Here is a 17,496-nt window from a genome sequence, read left to right on the forward strand (position 1 = left end):
TAATTCCCTGGAGGTGGCTGGGCTTTTCCCAGAGTGAGCAGAAAATGGGGTGGGGTGGGGTGTGAAGAAAAGGGGGGGGGGGAATAATAATCAGTTCTTTTCCTCCTTATCAAGGGGCCTGTGGAAAAGGGAAGCATGTTTAATTTTGTGGCACTTGGGAGGCCTGTTTTTTCCTCACCTTATCAGTTTGGAAACATTTTGAGCAGAAGGTGCCGTAAAATCCAAGGAACCAGGAGGCACTACAGTGTTTGTGCCTTTTTAAAATTGCGACCAATTTTGAAAGAAGCAAATACTGCTCTTTTTTTTTTTTTTCTTTTTTTATTTTTTTTTTTTGCCTAAAACCCAGACCTGGCTGCAGGAGGGCAGCTCCTCTGGGCACGGGGAGAGGTCTGCGTGTGGCGGGTAGGAAGGGCAGGACGAGCGTGGTGGCGTTGATGGATGTCGGGGTGAGGGGGTGCTCCTGCTCCAGCACGTCTGGGCTGTCAGATGAGCCCAGAGGCCATCGCTGGCCCCCGAGCACTCCAGCTCAACCCTGATGGATAGGTGACCTTCTCTGCCCCCGTGCCACGCGTTCGTTTTGTTCCATTAGTGAGGGGGAAATTAAGAAATTTAATTTGACAGAGATTTAGTGCCCGGAGAGCGTGATGGTAGCCCTGTGCCTGGGCAGGGCTTCGTTGCAGGGCTTTTCTGGCACATGGAGCTCGGCGCCCGAGCTGCACAAGCACCCGGCACGCAGCAGTGAGAGAGCTGCTCGAGGTGAAAGGTTAAATAGAAACAGAGAAAGCTTCAGGTGGGGGTAGTAGATATCTTGAAAGGACATTTGGAATATTGTATCTTTGGGAGAGGGGAGGGATAACTTCAGCGTAGAGGCCAACTCCAAACGTTAGCTGAAGCAAGGTTTGAGACCCATCAGGTGCACGTGCCTCGGTTCTGGGGTGATGGTGGGGACAGCCTGTGTGAGGAGCAGCTCCCCTCTGCCCCCTGAGCTCCCTGCCCTCAGCCCTGCCTCTGGCTCTCGCATCCCCGAGGAGAATGTGGGGCGAAGCCGGGCAGGGTGACAGTCTGCTCTTGTTCCCTGCTAAAGTGTGCTCTAAGCGTAGAGCTGTAAGCAAGCAGATCGGAACGGCGCTCGCACGAAACGGGCCTCGCGGTTGTGATCAGCGTCAAACGCAGAGGTAACGGGTTCATTCACAGCTCCAGAAGTCCCCAGGGTGGTTGCGGGTGTGGTGAGAAGCCTTGGGCATCCCGCAGCAGTTCTGGGAGCAGCAGGGATACCCGCACAGACACAGACTCTGATGTTTCTGTGTTCTGCCTCCTTGAGCCAGGTACTAGTTTTTAATTCTTAGACTAGCGAGAGACTGCTGAATCAACCTCAGGCTTGGCTGTGTCTTCCCAGCAAAAGTGGTTTTCTCTCTGCTAACTTCTGTGTATGGATATTTATTTTGAGATGAGTTATGTAGTTATAAGATATATTAATGGTTTTCTTGTATCCTGCAAGATGATTACATCTTATGTGAGATTTCCTATTAAAACAGGGAATTCAGATAACCAGGGTTTCTTCATGGGACACACCATAGCCTGAGCCACAATGGCAAAGCAAACTGCTTAGGGCAAACTGTTCTGTGACGGGCAGCTGGCTTCCAGCTCACTCTGTCTGTCCAGTAACGCGAGCAGCTCTGTCTCTTGTCCCAAACCCCAGTGTTTTCAACAGATTGCTTATTGGCATTTGTGGACCCCGGGGGGCAGCATTTTGTAATGATTAAAAGGCAATGCCTATTGTGTTCTTAAGCAACTCGAAATGTAATTGATGTGTGTTGCAGCCATGCTCTTCTGGAGCTTTCCCAAAGGGGAAGAAATATTTCCTTTTCAAGTTGAGCAGTGTGGAGCCAACGGATGGAGCAAGGGACGGTGAAGCAAGAGACGCTCCTCGCCTGCCCCTGGGTGCCACCCCTCTGGGCCCCAGCTTTAGGGACAGCAAAGCACTGTATCTGTCTGCACCCTCCCGCTGCCACTCTTGGCATTTCCCAGATGCTTGTAAGCAGAGGTTTCACCTCCCTTAGGGGGTTAATGCCATCAGTTTGGTAAGCAGAGGTCATGGAGTGGAAGCGGGGATGCAGCTGTACTGGAGCACCAGGGTCCTGGGGCTGTGACAAAACTCGTGGGCTCTGCGTTTGAGAGCCTGGAGTGAAGTAGCTGCGCTGGGCAGGATTCCTGGAAGGGCATCCAGGGAACGGGTGGTTTCTGTTGTGCGTGCCAGTGGGGCCGGGTGAAAATTGAACGGAAAGCTGCTTCTCCCCCTGGTTAGTACTGGTGAAACGAGAGCGTGGCGTTCTGGTTTAAGCCTAGAGAAAGAATTAGGGGTCTGCAAGGAACAAGATTTGATTATAGCCAGGCACTAACAAATAAATACCAAGCCACCTGAAGGACTGTCTTGTTCAGTAGTAGCTCAGTAACTCGTGACTCACTCTGAAAATCAAACCGTGGTGGCTGTACAGTAAGGGAAGAAGCATTTTAATTTGACAGCTAATGCCTTTGTCATATCTGTGTTACAGTGGTGACATGCGGGGTTTTAATTACAAAGGAACAAACAGGCATTAGTTGATACGATGCTTTTCATCTAGTCCTGTCCCAGGGAATATGGACTGTGCACAGCGACGGGCTGCTGATAGGCGCTGCCTTGCCTTCAGAGCATGCGGGCGGAAGCAAACAAACAAACAAGTCTGGAGGAGGGAGATGATTAGACGAGCCTCAGCTGGTTTTTTCCCCTCCTGAATGGCCCTCTTTCATCAGGATATGTTAGGACAAGTGCTTTTTCAAGCCAGGATATCAGTGGAAGACAGAGTGTTCTGTAAAAGTCATCCAGTTCCTGGGTAGCATCAACAGACGCGATTTCTCTGCTCCGCACAGAATATACGGTCGACCTTTTCTTTTCCTTCTTTTCTTTTTTTTGTTTTTAAATGGGTTTAGAAGCAAAAGGATGTGAGTTTTACAGCTAGTTATGAATCTTTTCGAATTTACTGACTTCTGTCTGACGCTTGGGCCGGCACAATGCTTCTGCTGTTCAAAGAAAACCAGTCCAAATTAGTATGTATAAGCCACTCGTTTTTATGCTGCTAACAAATGCTGCTTACTAGGGCATTTATCACTGGTGCCGAGGGTCAAAAGTTGGGGGATGTTCTTTAATGATAGGATTTTTCTGTTCTGTAGGAGATTTTTTTCACAAAGGCTGGAGTTTTAGTTGTTTACTGGAACGGCAAGATTTAAAAGAGTCTTTTAAAACTGGGTTGGGATATTGTGCCTTGCCTTTTTCTCACTTGTATTTCGGTAGCTGTCTTTTAGAGCAGTTTTATGAAGCGGCTGAGAGCAAAGAGTGTTCCTAGAGCGGAGATAAGGCACGGTGTTGGGTAATGTTGCTGTTTCAGAGTGGTGTAAAACAGGAGCTTTCTCGGAGGCGCTTGGCTGCGTTACCTCTGTACGGCACCGCGCTGGCCGTACGGAAACGTGTGGAAATGGGGGAGCACGGGTAGTGCTGGGGGGTACGGTCTGAGTCACGACACGCTGGGCTTTGTAAGGTTAGGATGCGGTTTAGGGAACAAACATTTAAATTAAAAACGAAATCTTGCTTTCAACAGGTTCTTTGGCTTTGCTTTCCGGTTCATTTCCATGCAGATGGATACACGGTGACAAAAATGCGATGTGGGTTGTCCTTTTCCTTCAATCTCTCTCTGCTCCTGCAGCGCAGATTTCTTATTTGCCTGCAACTGGGAATATTCTGCTTTATTGTAGAAGATTTCCTGACTGCAAGAGAGGAGAACATCGGGCGAGATGAACGATCAGAGCAGGAGTTGCCGATGCCTTTGGGAAGAAGCTCTGGCTCTTCCAAGGTTCTCCCTGCTGTAGAAATCCCAGTCAGTACTTCATTAGGGGTAAAAGAATATCCTTTGGGATATTTTTTGACTTTCCCAAAGAAATATTTCTCAAAATTCTTGGGCCAGGAGTACTGTGAATTATCTCCTCGTGTGTTACCAAACCATTCCCTTCCTCTTGCCGAAAAAGCAGACAAGTGCGCGTAAAGCCTGTATGTAGCCAAATGTCCTATACGTTGTGTTGGCGTCACTGCTTTTGCGTAACTCCTGGCCTTTTTTAACGCTTTCCTGTGAGATCTGGTGTGTGAAGGAAACAAGACTCTTCCTGGCTTACTTACGGGATGAAGCGAATTCCCGTTTGCAGCAGTTGTCGCCGTTAGCGCGTGTGCCAGGCGGAGCGGAGCCGGCGCTTCGGGTCACAACTCTGGGAACTCTGCGCGGCTCCTGCTCTGACACAACTTGCTAGAAGCGAGTGGTGGTGAGTGCTGGAATGCTGCGGGAGTGTCAATGGAGAAAAGCTTGTTTTAATTAGAGTGCAGTTGTCCTGATGGCATTTTATTGATCTATGACTTGTAGAGCCTGGAACTTTGGTGAAAACTTTAGTTCACTTGAAGGCAGTTGAGATCTCCAATTTAAACCTGATCCAGGTCTCTCTGGGAATTTTGTACCTTGAAGATTCAGTTGAAAAATTGAGAAAGCTTTGCCTGGGAACTTTGTCTGTGTTCTCAGAGAAGGGAAAAGCTGAACTTGCAGCAAAAGCTGACGTGAAATTTATGTCTGTCTTAACAAAAACACTACGGTAGAACGGAGCATTAGTGCTCGCTTCTGCTCAAAGGCAAAGACCCCAGATAAAGTACAGAACAGATGAGTGCTGGGAGTAGTAACTCCTGTGGGATCATTTTCTGTAGCATAAGTAACTCCCGTGTAGCACAATCTTGTAATGGAGCATTTATATTTAGTAGATAGCAGACAGTAATTAATGATGATCTATGTTTGGAAGTGTAGGGCGGCAGAAAATTGGGCTTTGTAACAAGGAATGTCTCTTGTGATGTTTTGCGCGGGGTAGGAAATGCAGTGTAAGCAGTTACTGCGGCCAACTAAAAGGTAGCTTAGTAGATGTTGATTTTCAGCCTTGTGGGAAATGTGAACTTTACTGCTTATGTCCAAGTCTATTTCTAAAACGCCCGCGAGTGCGTTATGGTACTGTGTAATTAGCCTTGTGCTGGTGCTTGCTGTAACTACTGATTTTGTTCAGCCTTCTCCCTAGTTACGTTCTGGGGCCTCTGTGTCCTTCGACTCTGTGGAAATATCGTTACGTATTTGCACATACTGCGACCTGCTGCCTTATCAGTCGTGTTTTCCAGGATGGCTGTATCTAGCCAGAGCAAAGCAAAATCTATGCTATTGTGTCGGTTGTTTTTTTTCCCCTGAGGTTTCAGTGCCGTTTCCTTTCTGTGATGTGCAGGTTTCATCTGCCCTCCCTTCCTCTTTAAATCTACAGAGCGTTTATGGTTGCATGTTCTTGTTTTTGCGTTCCAAAGAAATCTCAAGAACTGAAATCGGTAGGAACTGATTGACTCAGATTCTCATCTTCAGTCATTTTACAGGTCTAAGCCTGTAAAAAGTCTTACCCTCTACGGTTTTTTAATTGCAGAATTTGACAATCAAATGATAGTCATTTTCAGCCCATGACAGCTCAGGCAAGTATCTCCTGCAACGGTCAAGTAATAAAACGTTGGTGGGAAATGACACGTGAATAATCCATGAATAATCCTGCAGCCGTGCTGTGCAAGTGGCAGGACCAGACCCTGGGAACAGCTTCTCATGGCAAAGTCCTGCTACGTTTTAGTGAGGGGAAGCCCTTCCTTTCCTAGGCGTACAGACCTGAGCACGCATTTTGCTGATATTTCTTTCCAGCTGACTTCCTCTGTCATTTGTTTTCCAGCCTAAGCGAGAGCTTTTTCATGGTGAAAGGTGCAGCCCTTTTCTTACAACAAGGAAACAGCTCCCAGGGCCAGCGAAGTCTCCAGCATCCTCACAAACATGCAGGTAGTAGATGAAATCACCTACTGAAATTCTTTTTCCCTCTTGCTTTGCTGCTCATCCCGTCCGTGCAGGTTAATAGCACCCGTGGGTGGGTGGATGACTCCTCTAATTGTCATAGTGGGCCTTGTACAACCTGCTGGGTAAAACCAGGTTTGCAGCCCACCTGCTTCGAATGGGAACGTGTGATTATTGAGTCTTTGTTTAAATTTTTGTCGTTATCTCGGAACTGTAACTGGAGCAGAAATTTATTCTCTGCAGACACCATGGCATTCAGCACGGCGCTCTTTCGGCAGGGAAGCCTGCTGAGCCAGGAGGTCTCTGCTGAACGTGTCTCCCTGTTTCCCGTAGCCGCAGATGAAGAAATGTCCCTTGTGCTTCAGTGATTTGATCTTTGCCCTTTGGCCTGTGGGGAGGAAAATGGGATGGGCTGAGTCACAGGGCTCCAGCACCTCTTCTGTAGCGATCGAGGTCCCGATGCAGCACGGCAGGGACGTTTCTCCGAGTGCTCTCCCAGCCTCCAGTAATCTGAAGCTTGGGACTTTTGGTGCCAGCTGACAGCATTTGTTCTTTTGAAACTACCTGTTGCTGTGTTGGTTTGATGTTGCTGGTAAGAGTGAGGAACATTTTAACAGGATTTGGGTCTCTGGATAGATGTACATTTCTTAGCTCCTTATATCTCCTTTCCTGGTTTCAGGAAAATCCCCTTTTCAGTTAACTCGCCACAATTTGGCCTGTAAGAATTCAACACGGTTAAAGAACAGACTGTCCTTCTTCCCCCAGTCCCTTCCAGTGTGCCAAACTGGTGGGAAGAAACAGCAGGGAGTTGTATGGTGAGTGTACGTGAGGATTGATGAGCAGACAAGAGGGTTCAGGAAAGTGGATTCTACTCACCCCATGTCTTTATGCCTTCTGTCTTTGACAGTTTGGGAGTAAGTGATTACTGGGAAAGAAGAAATAAGATCATCGGGGCACTCTGAGAGCAGGAGCATGTGGGAAAGGCACAGTGTGGTACTGTGTGTCTGCTGCTTAGTAAACACTCCAAGCACAAAGAGGGTGTTTGAATGCCAAGCTTGGCTTTGGGTTTCTTTAATTGTCAGCAATTTCATATACCCAACAAACATCCTACGGAAGGAATTTTATCTTGTATGGAAAGTTATGAGTGCATTACCCAGTTATTCGATGTGAACTTGTTTTGTTTTCTTGTAGATTGGTTGTTCCTTTCACTTGCTTTCACCAGACAGAAACGTACCCACCGCTCTAGAGCCCAGGGGACTTGTTGCACGAGCAGCACTTTGTTTGACATAAGAAGGGATCCATCACCCAAACAAGCCAAAGTTTTTCTTTTCTCCTTTGTGTTATTTTTTTTCCGATCATTGTTCCTTCTGCCTCTTCCTCCCCTGTCCTCAGTGCCCATATCTTTGTCTTCTCTGAGGTGCTGTAACAGGCAGTGTCATCATTTGAGCCAGTCACAGGTGGTCTCAATTTATTTGGTACCTTCCAAATGCCGTAAGGTCGCGTTCTCGCCCAGCCAGCCAGTGGCCACCCAAGCAGCTCACTTCTGTTACTGTTCTCTGGGACAGCAGAGTTCATTGGCCTCCCTGAAATGGTATTTTTTGACTTAGAAACATCCAGTTTCATGAAAGGTCAAGGCTTTGCCCATTCTTAGTGCAGCAAGTGAGACCCTTTCTGATTATTTCTCTGCTTTCTCTGCAGGTGATTTGCCCCAGCACCTCCAGGTGATGATCAACCTCCTTCGCTGTGAGGATAGGATCAAACTAGTAAGAAAAGATGTTTTGGTTGGTTTTTTTTTTTCCCCTCTCCTTTCTGTTGGAGGTGTTTGAAACAGACCTGTAGAGGTTCATGAAAAGCATTGGCAAATCCTAGGTTTAAGAGTCAGCTTAACTCTGTGCTGGTTGCCAGCCCTCCTGCGTTTTCCTGTCCACGCCTTTTGCCCTGGTCCTTACATCCAGGTAATGAGTTGGGTCAGGCAACTGATCTCTCTGAAGTGTGTTTTGTTAGATTTAATTTTCCAGTCAGCTGACGATATACAGGAGAAGGGACAGGAGCTTGCTGATGCTAATGGATGCCCTTAAGTCGGTCTTGAAGTTGCATCCAAATGAGACTGGGCTTTCTTTTAAAGAAATCTTCAGATTAGATAGAATCTTCAGGTTACATTTTGTAGTATTTGTCCAAGCTGGGGCAGGTGATCTCTGCTGACCTGCTCCCACCCTGATGCCAAGTCAAACTGGCAGCTGGCCTTGCTGGAGGATGGGCCACCTCCCCCTCTGTCTTTCATACTGCAGCTAAATAAAGCTTTTGGGCACAATTACTTCTAAAAAAAAAAAAAATACTAGGCAGCAATGGAAGACAACTGTCCAAAAGCTAATTTGCAGAGCTTGATGACCTTTTTCTAGGCTGTCCGTTTAGAAAGTGTGTGGACAGACCGAGTCCGGTACATGGTGGTTGTATACAGCAGTGGACGACAGGACACAGAGGAGAATATTCTACTGGGCGTGGATTTTTCCAGCAAGGAGAGGTATGTCTGAGGCAAGGCTGGGCTTGGAAATCGGGCAGGCTGGGTTCTCTGGAAAGCCTGTCAACACCAAACTGTCCCCAAGCACTTGGTTTACATGTATCTGCAAATTCTAGCAAGAGAAAGGACATGTGTGAGTTTTCTGACCAGTTATGAGGGTGATTTTTGTTCCAGAAAGGTTTTGGTCTCCTTGGGATCTCTGGGCAGCTGTGAGCAAAGCATCCACGTGTAATTCACCTGTAGGGCTGTGGCATCTACCTCACCTGTGGTAGTTTGCTGTCTGCTCACGACAGAATGCTCTTGCAGACACATTTGCAAAACTGGAACTTATTCTATCACCAGACTTCCAATCTGTTGATGGTATGATGCAATGGAGCTGGGTTTTGGGGGGAGGGAGTAGCTTAGCTGCCAACTAACATCAAAAAACAATACTGCAAAAGTACCTCCAAAACCAACAAACAAATGTGTCAGTAGTGAGCTGTTTCTTTTATCTAACTGATAAGAGCACGTAATATTTTGAAAGGCAAATAAAATATTTTGTTATCGCAGACCCTCTCGCATTATTCCAGTTCTAGGTGAGTAAACCAAGGCAGAAAAGCTTTTGGCTCAGAGAGACAGGGCTGGATTGGCAGAGCTGGAGTTAGAAGTCCGAGCTTCCAGACTGTTGTTTCTGTCCTCCGATGATTTAGCAGGCTGCCATGCTGTGCTGGCGCAGCCAGCGTGACTTTTGTTTTCTTTTTGGAAAACTTCGTGGTTGTCTCCAGTGCTCTAAGTGGAAGGGGGGAGCTTTTTGTGCTGCAGTGAGACATGCAGGGAAGCTTGTAGCCGTGCCTTCCTAGTAAGATGATTGTCACTGGCATCGATGCTGCCTCTAGTATCGCTCTTAAACAAACTGCTGAGGGTGTAACGGGGGAAACTCTGAGGGAGCGTTTCCTTGTGGCACGCTTAGTGTGCAACAGCAGTGAACGCTGGCTCTGTCACCTTCACATCTGAAACAACCTGGGAGTAATTTGCTCCTGGTGATTATTGATGTGAGACAAGAGGAAAGATGGAAAAGTTACGACAAATCCATTCTAACTGTAAGGTGAGCTGCCAGTTCAGTTACTGTTTCCTCTGAAAGTCAAAAGTTTTTTGTTAACTAATGGTAAGTCTCATGCATAAAGAAGTCAGTTGGCATTAGCAGCTCTGTCAGTGACTCCATGGCTCTGTGTTGGGGCTGAAATGTCACTGCTGAGCCGTAAGTGTTCTGACTGCTGACAGTTTGACTAGTTGGGTGCTTTTGTGGGTTTTATTCCTTTTACATGTGTTTAATAAAAACCATTTTTTCTTGCAAAGCTCTAAAGTGCACATTGTCCACATGTGTGTTCAAACTGGCCTGTCAGATCCTTTGATCTGCTGTGGAAAGCAGCTGAAGGCTTAAAAAAGAAAGGAAAAGAACAAAACAAAACCCGAGTTCTTTGCTAACTGGCTGTTGCTGTATGCATCCCAATTTCCTTTAAAACTTTAATATCTCAGTAGTTTAATTATTTATTAGTTGAACATTACTGGCTTCCATTATAGTAGGGTTTTCTTGCCAGATTGCCTCTCTGAAATGGAAGTGTTCTTTTGGGTTAGGTAAACTCATAAAATCCACTTTTTGTCTTTTCTACCAGCCAGAGTGATGAAGTGAAACTCGAACACGCAGAAAGGCCCCTCGGGTGCTCTTTGGAAGGGGCAGGCGGCTGCTCTGCCACCTACCAGGACTTGCTTTCAGCCCCGCTTTAGCGAGCTGCACCTCTGCAGCCGCATCAGCGTGATCTGCTCGTGTGTCCTCGCGGGGAACCGCCTCGCGCTGAGCTCACGAGGGTTGAGAGAGCAGGAAGATGCGGGGGCAAAGACTGCGGGGCTCTCTGGCAGGCTCTGAGGGGGAGAGAAGAGCTGGTGATTTGGATTTTTGCCTCTGTGACGTTTCTCCAGCCCTGCAGAGCAGTCGGCATGCTAATGTCAGAGCAGACCTTTAGACTTCAGCTGCCAGTCTCCTTGTGTCTTATGCATTTGATAGCCCAAGACATTACTAGGAATTACTAGAGCAAGACTTGAGGATTTTAAAAATTAAAGAGTATTAATAATTTAGGATATTGGCGTGACCGCATTGTGGCCTATATTTAACATCCTGTATAACAATCTCTCTTCCAGTAAAAGCTGCACTATAGGAATGGTTCTTCGTCTGTGGAGTGATACTAAAATCCATCTCGACGGTGATGGGTAAGAAACCACATTCAAAGGATAAATGTGAATGTCCTTCCCTACTTGGGGGCTGCTCTAGGAGAGATTCTCCATCACCTTGCAAATGAAGTTTCGATTTTGGATTCATGGCTGCACTCCTCTTATTCAGACAGTGAGGTTTTGTCTTGCTGCCCTCCAACTGCTGGGTGGAACCTGTGATACCCAGTGAGTGCCCTCAGAGCTCCCATTCCTGGCAGCCCACCCTGGGAAGGGTGTCTGCTTCCCATTCGGATTTGGGAGGATGTTGGAAAATGGGTGATACAAATGCTCATCCCTGATTCTTTTTGACTGTGAGTGCCCCTAGAGCTGCCTCGCAGTAGCTCTTTGTAGAGTGCAGCTTGTGATGCAGAGAAGAGCAGTTTCTGAGTGTTTTTTTCTTTTTTTCTCTCTCTCTGTTAGTGGCTTCAGCGTGAGCACTGCAGGGAGAATGCACATCTTCAAGCCAGTGTCGGTGCAAGCCATGTGGTATGTGTGTTAATGAGCTGTATTGAGAAAGAGGCTGTCATTTCTGTGAATAAATGAAAACCAAATAAACAAAGTGCGTTTTAGCATTCTCCATAACTGGTATTTGGTGAGATGCTGCTTCCCTGTGTCAGCAGGTAGCAGGGCTGGCATAAAGGGGCTGTGAGAATATTGATCCGAAACCAGGATCTTCTGCTTCAGCTGGGAGCTGCCATGTGCTCTGCAGTATTAAGGGAAGTGGCACTGGTGGGATGAATAAATATGAGAAAGACCAACTTGAATTCATCAGGCTGCAAACCCAGTCTTTCCTCTCTGTGCATATTTTCCGAGCTGGCTGAAGGAGGAGTCTCGGGACCCGCTGCCAATCTGATGGCATTCCCCATGTTCTGCCTCCTTCCTGGGGCCAGCCTGGGGTTTCTGCTGCACGGAAACTTTCCGTGCCGCCCCGGGTGCCTGTTCACCTTTCAGCTCCTGTCACCCCTCCCATGTGCAGGGATTCCAAAACACCGAAACAGAGGTGGCTGAATCAGCAGCGGCGGTGCCAGCAAATTCCTCCTTGAAGAGGCTGTTACCCAGCCCCGCGCGGAACAAACGCGTCTCTCTTGGCCTGGGCAGTTTGCTGGCTCCTGCTGGAGCCTCGAGAGATCCCTGTCCTTGTGGCGTCTGATGGGGAAAAGATACAGATGTAGAGAAGGATGTCGTGCTAGGGATGATTTGGTGCAGAAACAAATGAAACTCTTGTTCCTGTCATTTTTGAACTCGGCCCCTCCTGTTGGCAACCTTAGATGTGGTTAATGTGTTCAGTAGAATGACATCTTCGGAGTAGAGCCTTAAAAGAAGGGGGAAAAAAAAAAAAAAAAGAAAAAAATGAGGAGGGAAGGAAAGAAAAAGTAATGCTAGAATTTACAAAAACAAATGACCCAATCTGGGCCTTGTCCCTGGAGCATGTCAGGGGCCAAGAATGCTGGTAAATATGCATTTGACTCCTTGCTGAGGGTGGTTTGAAAATTGTCCATGTTCTTTATTTTCCTTTGGTCTGGCTTTACAAGTTAGCTAATGATTAGATCCCAGAGCGACTTGGGCCTTGTGCTTGCCTGCTAATCAGGAGAAGATTTCAGCCTCTGCCTTGGACCGGCTCTTGAGAAGGCCTCCAAGGTGCAGTTTGTGCCCTCTTTGAACTCTGATACAATAAATCATCTGCTCTCAAAAAGCAAACTGCGACAGACAATGTTGAAAACCGTTTTTCTCTGTGAAAATCTGTCAGATCCCGCTCTCTCTGTTCCTGGCGCTCACATCTACACAAATTTCTTCTCCCAACTTGCAGGTCTGCCTTACAGATCCTCCATAAAGCCTGTGAAGTTGCAAGAAGGTACAACTACTTCCCGGGGGGGATGGCCTTGGTGTGGGCCACGTACTACGAAAGCTGCATCAGCTCCGACCAGAGCTGCATCAACGAGTGGAACGCGATGCAGGACCTGGAGTCCACCCGCCCCGACTCTCCAGCCCTGTTTGTTGACAAGTCAGTTCTGAATTTTCTTATAAAAATTTGCCTTGACTCATGAGAGAAATCTCCCCTTCTCCTTTTTCTTCCTCCAGTGGTTCATTTCCTTTATTTTCATAAATGTCTTCAAATGTGTTTCTTCCATTATTCTCATAAAAATTGCTTTTAATACAAGTCTTTACCACGGCTCCTCTGTACTGTACGAGTTGTGCTGTAGGTTTCCTGCCAGCTTGGAGACATCCCCTCCTTTTCCTTTTCAGGCCAACCGAAAGAGAACGAACAGAACGGCTCATTAAAGCCAAACTCCGGAGCATCATGATGAGCAAAGACCTGGAAAATGTGACTTCTAAGGAGGTGAATGTAACAATTCCTGTTATCTTACCCCTCTTGCTAGACTCCATTTCCAGAGAGTGCTGACTGGGTGTCAGTGGCTTCTGAATCTGTGTTTCCAGCCATTCCATCAAGGCCGTGCTCTTTGGCTTTGCTTCTACCCCCATCTCCCCAGCGGGAAAATCAGGATAATACCAGCTTCAGAGCGCGTTTTTCAAGACCTTAGTAACAAGTATGTGACTTTCCAGTGCATAAGGCCTGGTTCTTCGCCAGAAAAGTGGCGTCAGAGGTGATGCCGGTGCCACGGCTGGTTGTAGCACACGTAGGCAGGGCCAAGCAGTGAATTTGCAGACACTTTTTCCTCGATGCATCCCTGGGAATTACGTGAGCAAAGGCAGCCCTGGCAAAAGGGGCAGTTGGTGTTGGATGAGTGTCCCAACATTGACTCACTCACCAACAGTGCAAAGTGCCTTGTTTTCTCCTGTTGGCTTCATTTTAAGGTTTTATTTTCTTTGCTCCTGAAGAAATATCAGAGGGGCTTGCAGACAGCGTTTGGCTAATGAGTTTATGGATGGAAAATCACAAATCAAGGCAAAGGCTAGTTGGGATCCATCCCAAAGGCCGGTGTAAATGCATCCAGCCACAGCTCAGACATATTCAGAGCAAATGGAAATAATTCTTTCAGGGTTGGGTTTTTGTTTGTTTGTCCAGGGGGGCTGTTAACATGCAGGACTTCCCTTCCTAAAGCTTAGCACTGAGGGCTTCGCATGCTCTCGTGTAACAGCAGCGTGACCAGGTGTAAGCTGAGAACTCGTCTGTCTGCGTACGTGTTCTTAATTCTTGGTGCAGTCAAGATGCTTCCATTTTGCTGCCACCATCTTCCGCCGTGGGTTAACCAACGTTGTGCTGCTTTGCTTTGTGCCTTCCCAAAGCTGAGGTGCAGTGAGAACTGTAGGACTGTTTTAAAATGGGAGAGGACTGGAAAGCTCTCTCTTCCCCAACGCTGCTGCCATTAGTCACTCCTTGCTTCTAATGGGTTTTACATTTTTTTTTTCTTAGCTGCTCTCCAAGGTCTTGTTTTTTACAGATCTTCAACTTGGGGGCCTGGGATACTTGGAGAGATGTCAGTAGTGAGATTCCTTGGCTCCTAAAGGTCGAATCCCTTTTGCTGTTTTTAATGAAGTACAGAAAAAATGTTTTGCAAAGGAGAGCCAACAAATATTTCTGCTGGACAGACGTGATTCTAGGTGGCATCTTTTGTTTTCTGCTCTGCAGATACGAAACGAGCTGGAGAAACACATGAATTGCAACTTGAAGGAATTCAAGGAATTTATAGACAACGAAATGCTGCTTATCCTGGGTCAGATGGACAAACCATCTCTGATTTTTGATCATTTATATCTGGTAAGCTGCTGTGTTAGGAGCTCCAGAATAGCAGGAGGCTCAGTGGGGAGTGATCTGACAAGTCATTGGGCTCAGAGGAAGGTGGGTTTGGTGTCAGGGCTGACGTGGGCGAGAGGTGCAGCCTGCTATCCCGCCCTTTGCACACACTTTACTCCAGGACCTACGTGGCTTTTAAAAGCCCGCAGTAGAGAAGCCCTTTTTTCTAGCTACTTCTTCTTTCTGGGACTTGACTGATTCTTTCGTGACAGGTTGATCCTGTTTCAGGACGAGCCGTGGCACAGCTCGAGTTTCTCTGTGCACGTTCATTTTCTATTTCTAGCAACGGAGATTTTCTTTTATGACAAGCAGAGGGTCTGGCTGTGGGTGCTGCCCCGGCATGACAGCCGTTTGCTCTTTGATTCGGGGGGCTGTGTTGTTTTTCTCGATTGAGCCCATGAAGCCCTGCAGGCACGGCCAGAGCTGTACGGAGTGAGGCCGAGGGCGATGTGCTGCTCCAGCCTGCGCAGAAGCAGAGCGGCCTGGGCTTTGTCTGATCCTTTGCCACTAGATGGTACTCCAAGCAAAACCAGGCGCTGCCATCTGGAACAAAGACTTGCTTGAGATCAACACATTTGGCTGTTATGCTTGGGTCTTTTTTTGTTGTTGTTGTTCTGGAGAGAGTGAGAGGAAGTGCTCATGTCTGAGGGCAGAACCTGCTTTTTAAAGCCTTTCTAGCTTTCTGGTTTGCAGGTATGGGGGGGATCTGAGGTGTAACCACCCCCACAGCTTGCAGGTTTTGCCTCGCTTCCCTTATACCTGCGATCCCAGCCACGCCACACGTAATCTATTCCCCTGCACTATTTATCTCTGTGATTAAAAATCCAGAGTGGCCGGGGACAGTGATTTGGGACGCGCTGGGTCACAGGCTGGCCTAGAACTGACTCCTTGGGTGGGGATGTAGTGCCCTTGTCCCCTCCTTCGGGGATCAGGACGGGCCATCTCTGTGCTGAGCTGCAGAGCTGGCTGCCCCGCTGCCGTGTTCCTGTTTCAGGGGTTCTTACCAGTATTTCTGTCAGCAGCTAAGGAAGATTGCTGAGGCTGGGGGATTATTGCAGAGCCTTAGGAAGGAGGGAGGCTCTCGGGCTCCTTTGAAATGTGTGTTTTGTGGCTGTTGCAGGGCTCGGAGTGGAACGCCTCCAACCTGGAGGAGCTGCAGGGCTCGGGGTGAGTACTGCACCTTCCAAGCACCAGCCTTAGACTCTGAAACCTCCAGTTCTTTCCCTTTAACTTCAGGTTTCTCGAGGTGACATACGATGTTTGTAGACCATAGGGATGAGTTTGGGCCCATTCCCAGCGATGTGGGTAACTTACCGTCAGGACCTCGGTCGTGAAACCATTCCTACCTCATTTCTATCAATAACACGTAGAGCAAAAATAACAAAACGTTTTGTTTGTGTGAAGTACATCAACATCTCCAACCCCCCCCCCCCACCCTGTAACGTGTAGCAGCCGAGCGTGCAGTGGCCGTACGTATTGTTGTGTCAGGTGTGAATTCCTGCAGGCTGCAGAAGAGCAACTATTACAGCACTAAGCTTAGGGGGGGGGGGAAAAAACTAAAAAAAAAAAACTAAATGGAGCAGAACTTCCTGTGGGTGAGCAACCTCCATCTCACCTGCCCAGACAGGCCGCTGCAGGGCTGTCTTTCACCACGCTCTCATCACCGCACCACTTCTTGGCTTGATTTACTTTCACGCTTTTTGGACGAGTGAGAATTTTGCATATAAATATTTGCTGCTTGCCCAAGGCGTACACCAACCCTGATGTGAGAAACTGAAAAATATTGCTCAACAGCATGACTGAAAATGTTTAATTTGGAGTCCTTGGGAACAGATGTCTGAACATCTTTAAACAAGTAAATCGACCAGCGCGTTAATACTTCTGATCTGCGGGGAAGGCAGCTTGACGTGCAGTGTCTAAAAGTCAAAGATGGACAAATTCTGAAACAAATATCCTGTGTCCTTGATTTGTCTGAATGATACGAGGTAATAAATCAATATGGGCATTTGTTCTCCCTGGGTACATTGTAATCCCTGCTGTAATATTTGGCAGGAATCAAGAGATACCATGTGACTCTCGTTTCATATTTTTGGTCAGAAAGAAGAGAAAAGGATGGTTTTGCAGCTAAAGCCTGCAGTTGAAACTTGTGATTCCTGGGGTCTGTTCCCAGCTCTTGCCCAAGCGAATCACTCGCAGCCGATGCACTTTTCTTCTTCCAGCATCCCAGAAGCTGCGCGTGGCACAGAGTGAGGAGTCTGAGTAGGTTACAAAGCCTCAGCAGATGGAATAAAATACACTTTTCCCTCCTGCACCCAGGGTCTTTTGACGCTTCGAAGGGGATCTGGTGGTGGTGAGAGGTGAATGGAATGGCCCCGCACGCCACGTGTGTGACCGGTGTCACCCGAGGCCCAGAGGTTCAGGATTAGGGCTGCAGATAAAATCTTACAGCTAGCGTTGGGTTATATTTCGTGGACTTTGCAGTGTGTGCCAGTTCCCTTTCATGACCACAGCAGCTCAACTTTATTTTTTCTCTTCATTCTCCACAGCATTGATTACATTTTGAACGTCACCAGGGAAATTGATAATTTTTTCCCGGGTTTGTTTGCGTATCACAACATCCGCGTGTACGACGAGGAGACGACAGACCTCCTGGCTCACTGGAACGAGGCCTACCACTTCATCAACAAGGCCAAGTAAGTGGGCCGGGAGACATGACTTCGGGTGATAGCACGTCCGGGGCAGGGGGGTGACACCGGCCCCACGGCGTCACCCCGCGCGGAGCTGGAGCCGCACCGCCTCCGCGTGACTGCTTCTGCCAGGGGGTTTCTGTGTCCCTGGAACTTCCCCCTCCTTCTCTTCCTGGACTGGCATTAACCTGTTCGCGGCCTGTGATTTTTATTTTTTTTTTTTTATTATTATTATTATTTTGTTTTGCTTCCAAAAGGAAATGAGGACATTTCCTGGTCTGGAAATAATCCAACACCCGTCCGTGTTGGACTAACCCCAGCTGTCTCTGCAGACAAGAGATGGTGACAGAGCCCGTCAGACTCTGC

At 47.6% G+C, this 17,496-nt stretch overlaps 1 protein-coding gene across 3 annotated transcripts in view; it reads left to right on the forward strand.

Moving 5' to 3' along the window:
- Positions 1-17,496, forward strand: part of SSH1 (slingshot protein phosphatase 1) — a 40,074-nt gene that overhangs the window by 14,881 nt on the left and 7,697 nt on the right. The window contains exons 1-11 of one of the 3 annotated variants that reach the window (XM_074920798.1): positions 2,869-3,084; positions 5,812-5,915; positions 7,626-7,690; positions 8,327-8,448; positions 10,621-10,689; positions 11,110-11,175; positions 12,497-12,691; positions 12,934-13,027; positions 14,279-14,407; positions 15,564-15,610; positions 16,990-17,136. In XM_074920798.1, coding sequence (XP_074776899.1) covers positions 2,999-3,084; positions 5,812-5,915; positions 7,626-7,690; positions 8,327-8,448; positions 10,621-10,689; positions 11,110-11,175; positions 12,497-12,691; positions 12,934-13,027; positions 14,279-14,407; positions 15,564-15,610; positions 16,990-17,136 — 1,124 coding nt within the window. In that variant the 5' untranslated portion in view covers positions 2,869-2,998. The other 2 variants (XM_074920797.1, XM_074920799.1) reach the window with 2 other exon arrangements.

The sequence above is a fragment of the Athene noctua genome, chromosome 17 (assembly GCF_965140245.1).
Source record: "Athene noctua chromosome 17, bAthNoc1.hap1.1, whole genome shotgun sequence".
Lineage (NCBI taxonomy): Eukaryota > Metazoa > Chordata > Aves > Strigiformes > Strigidae > Athene > Athene noctua.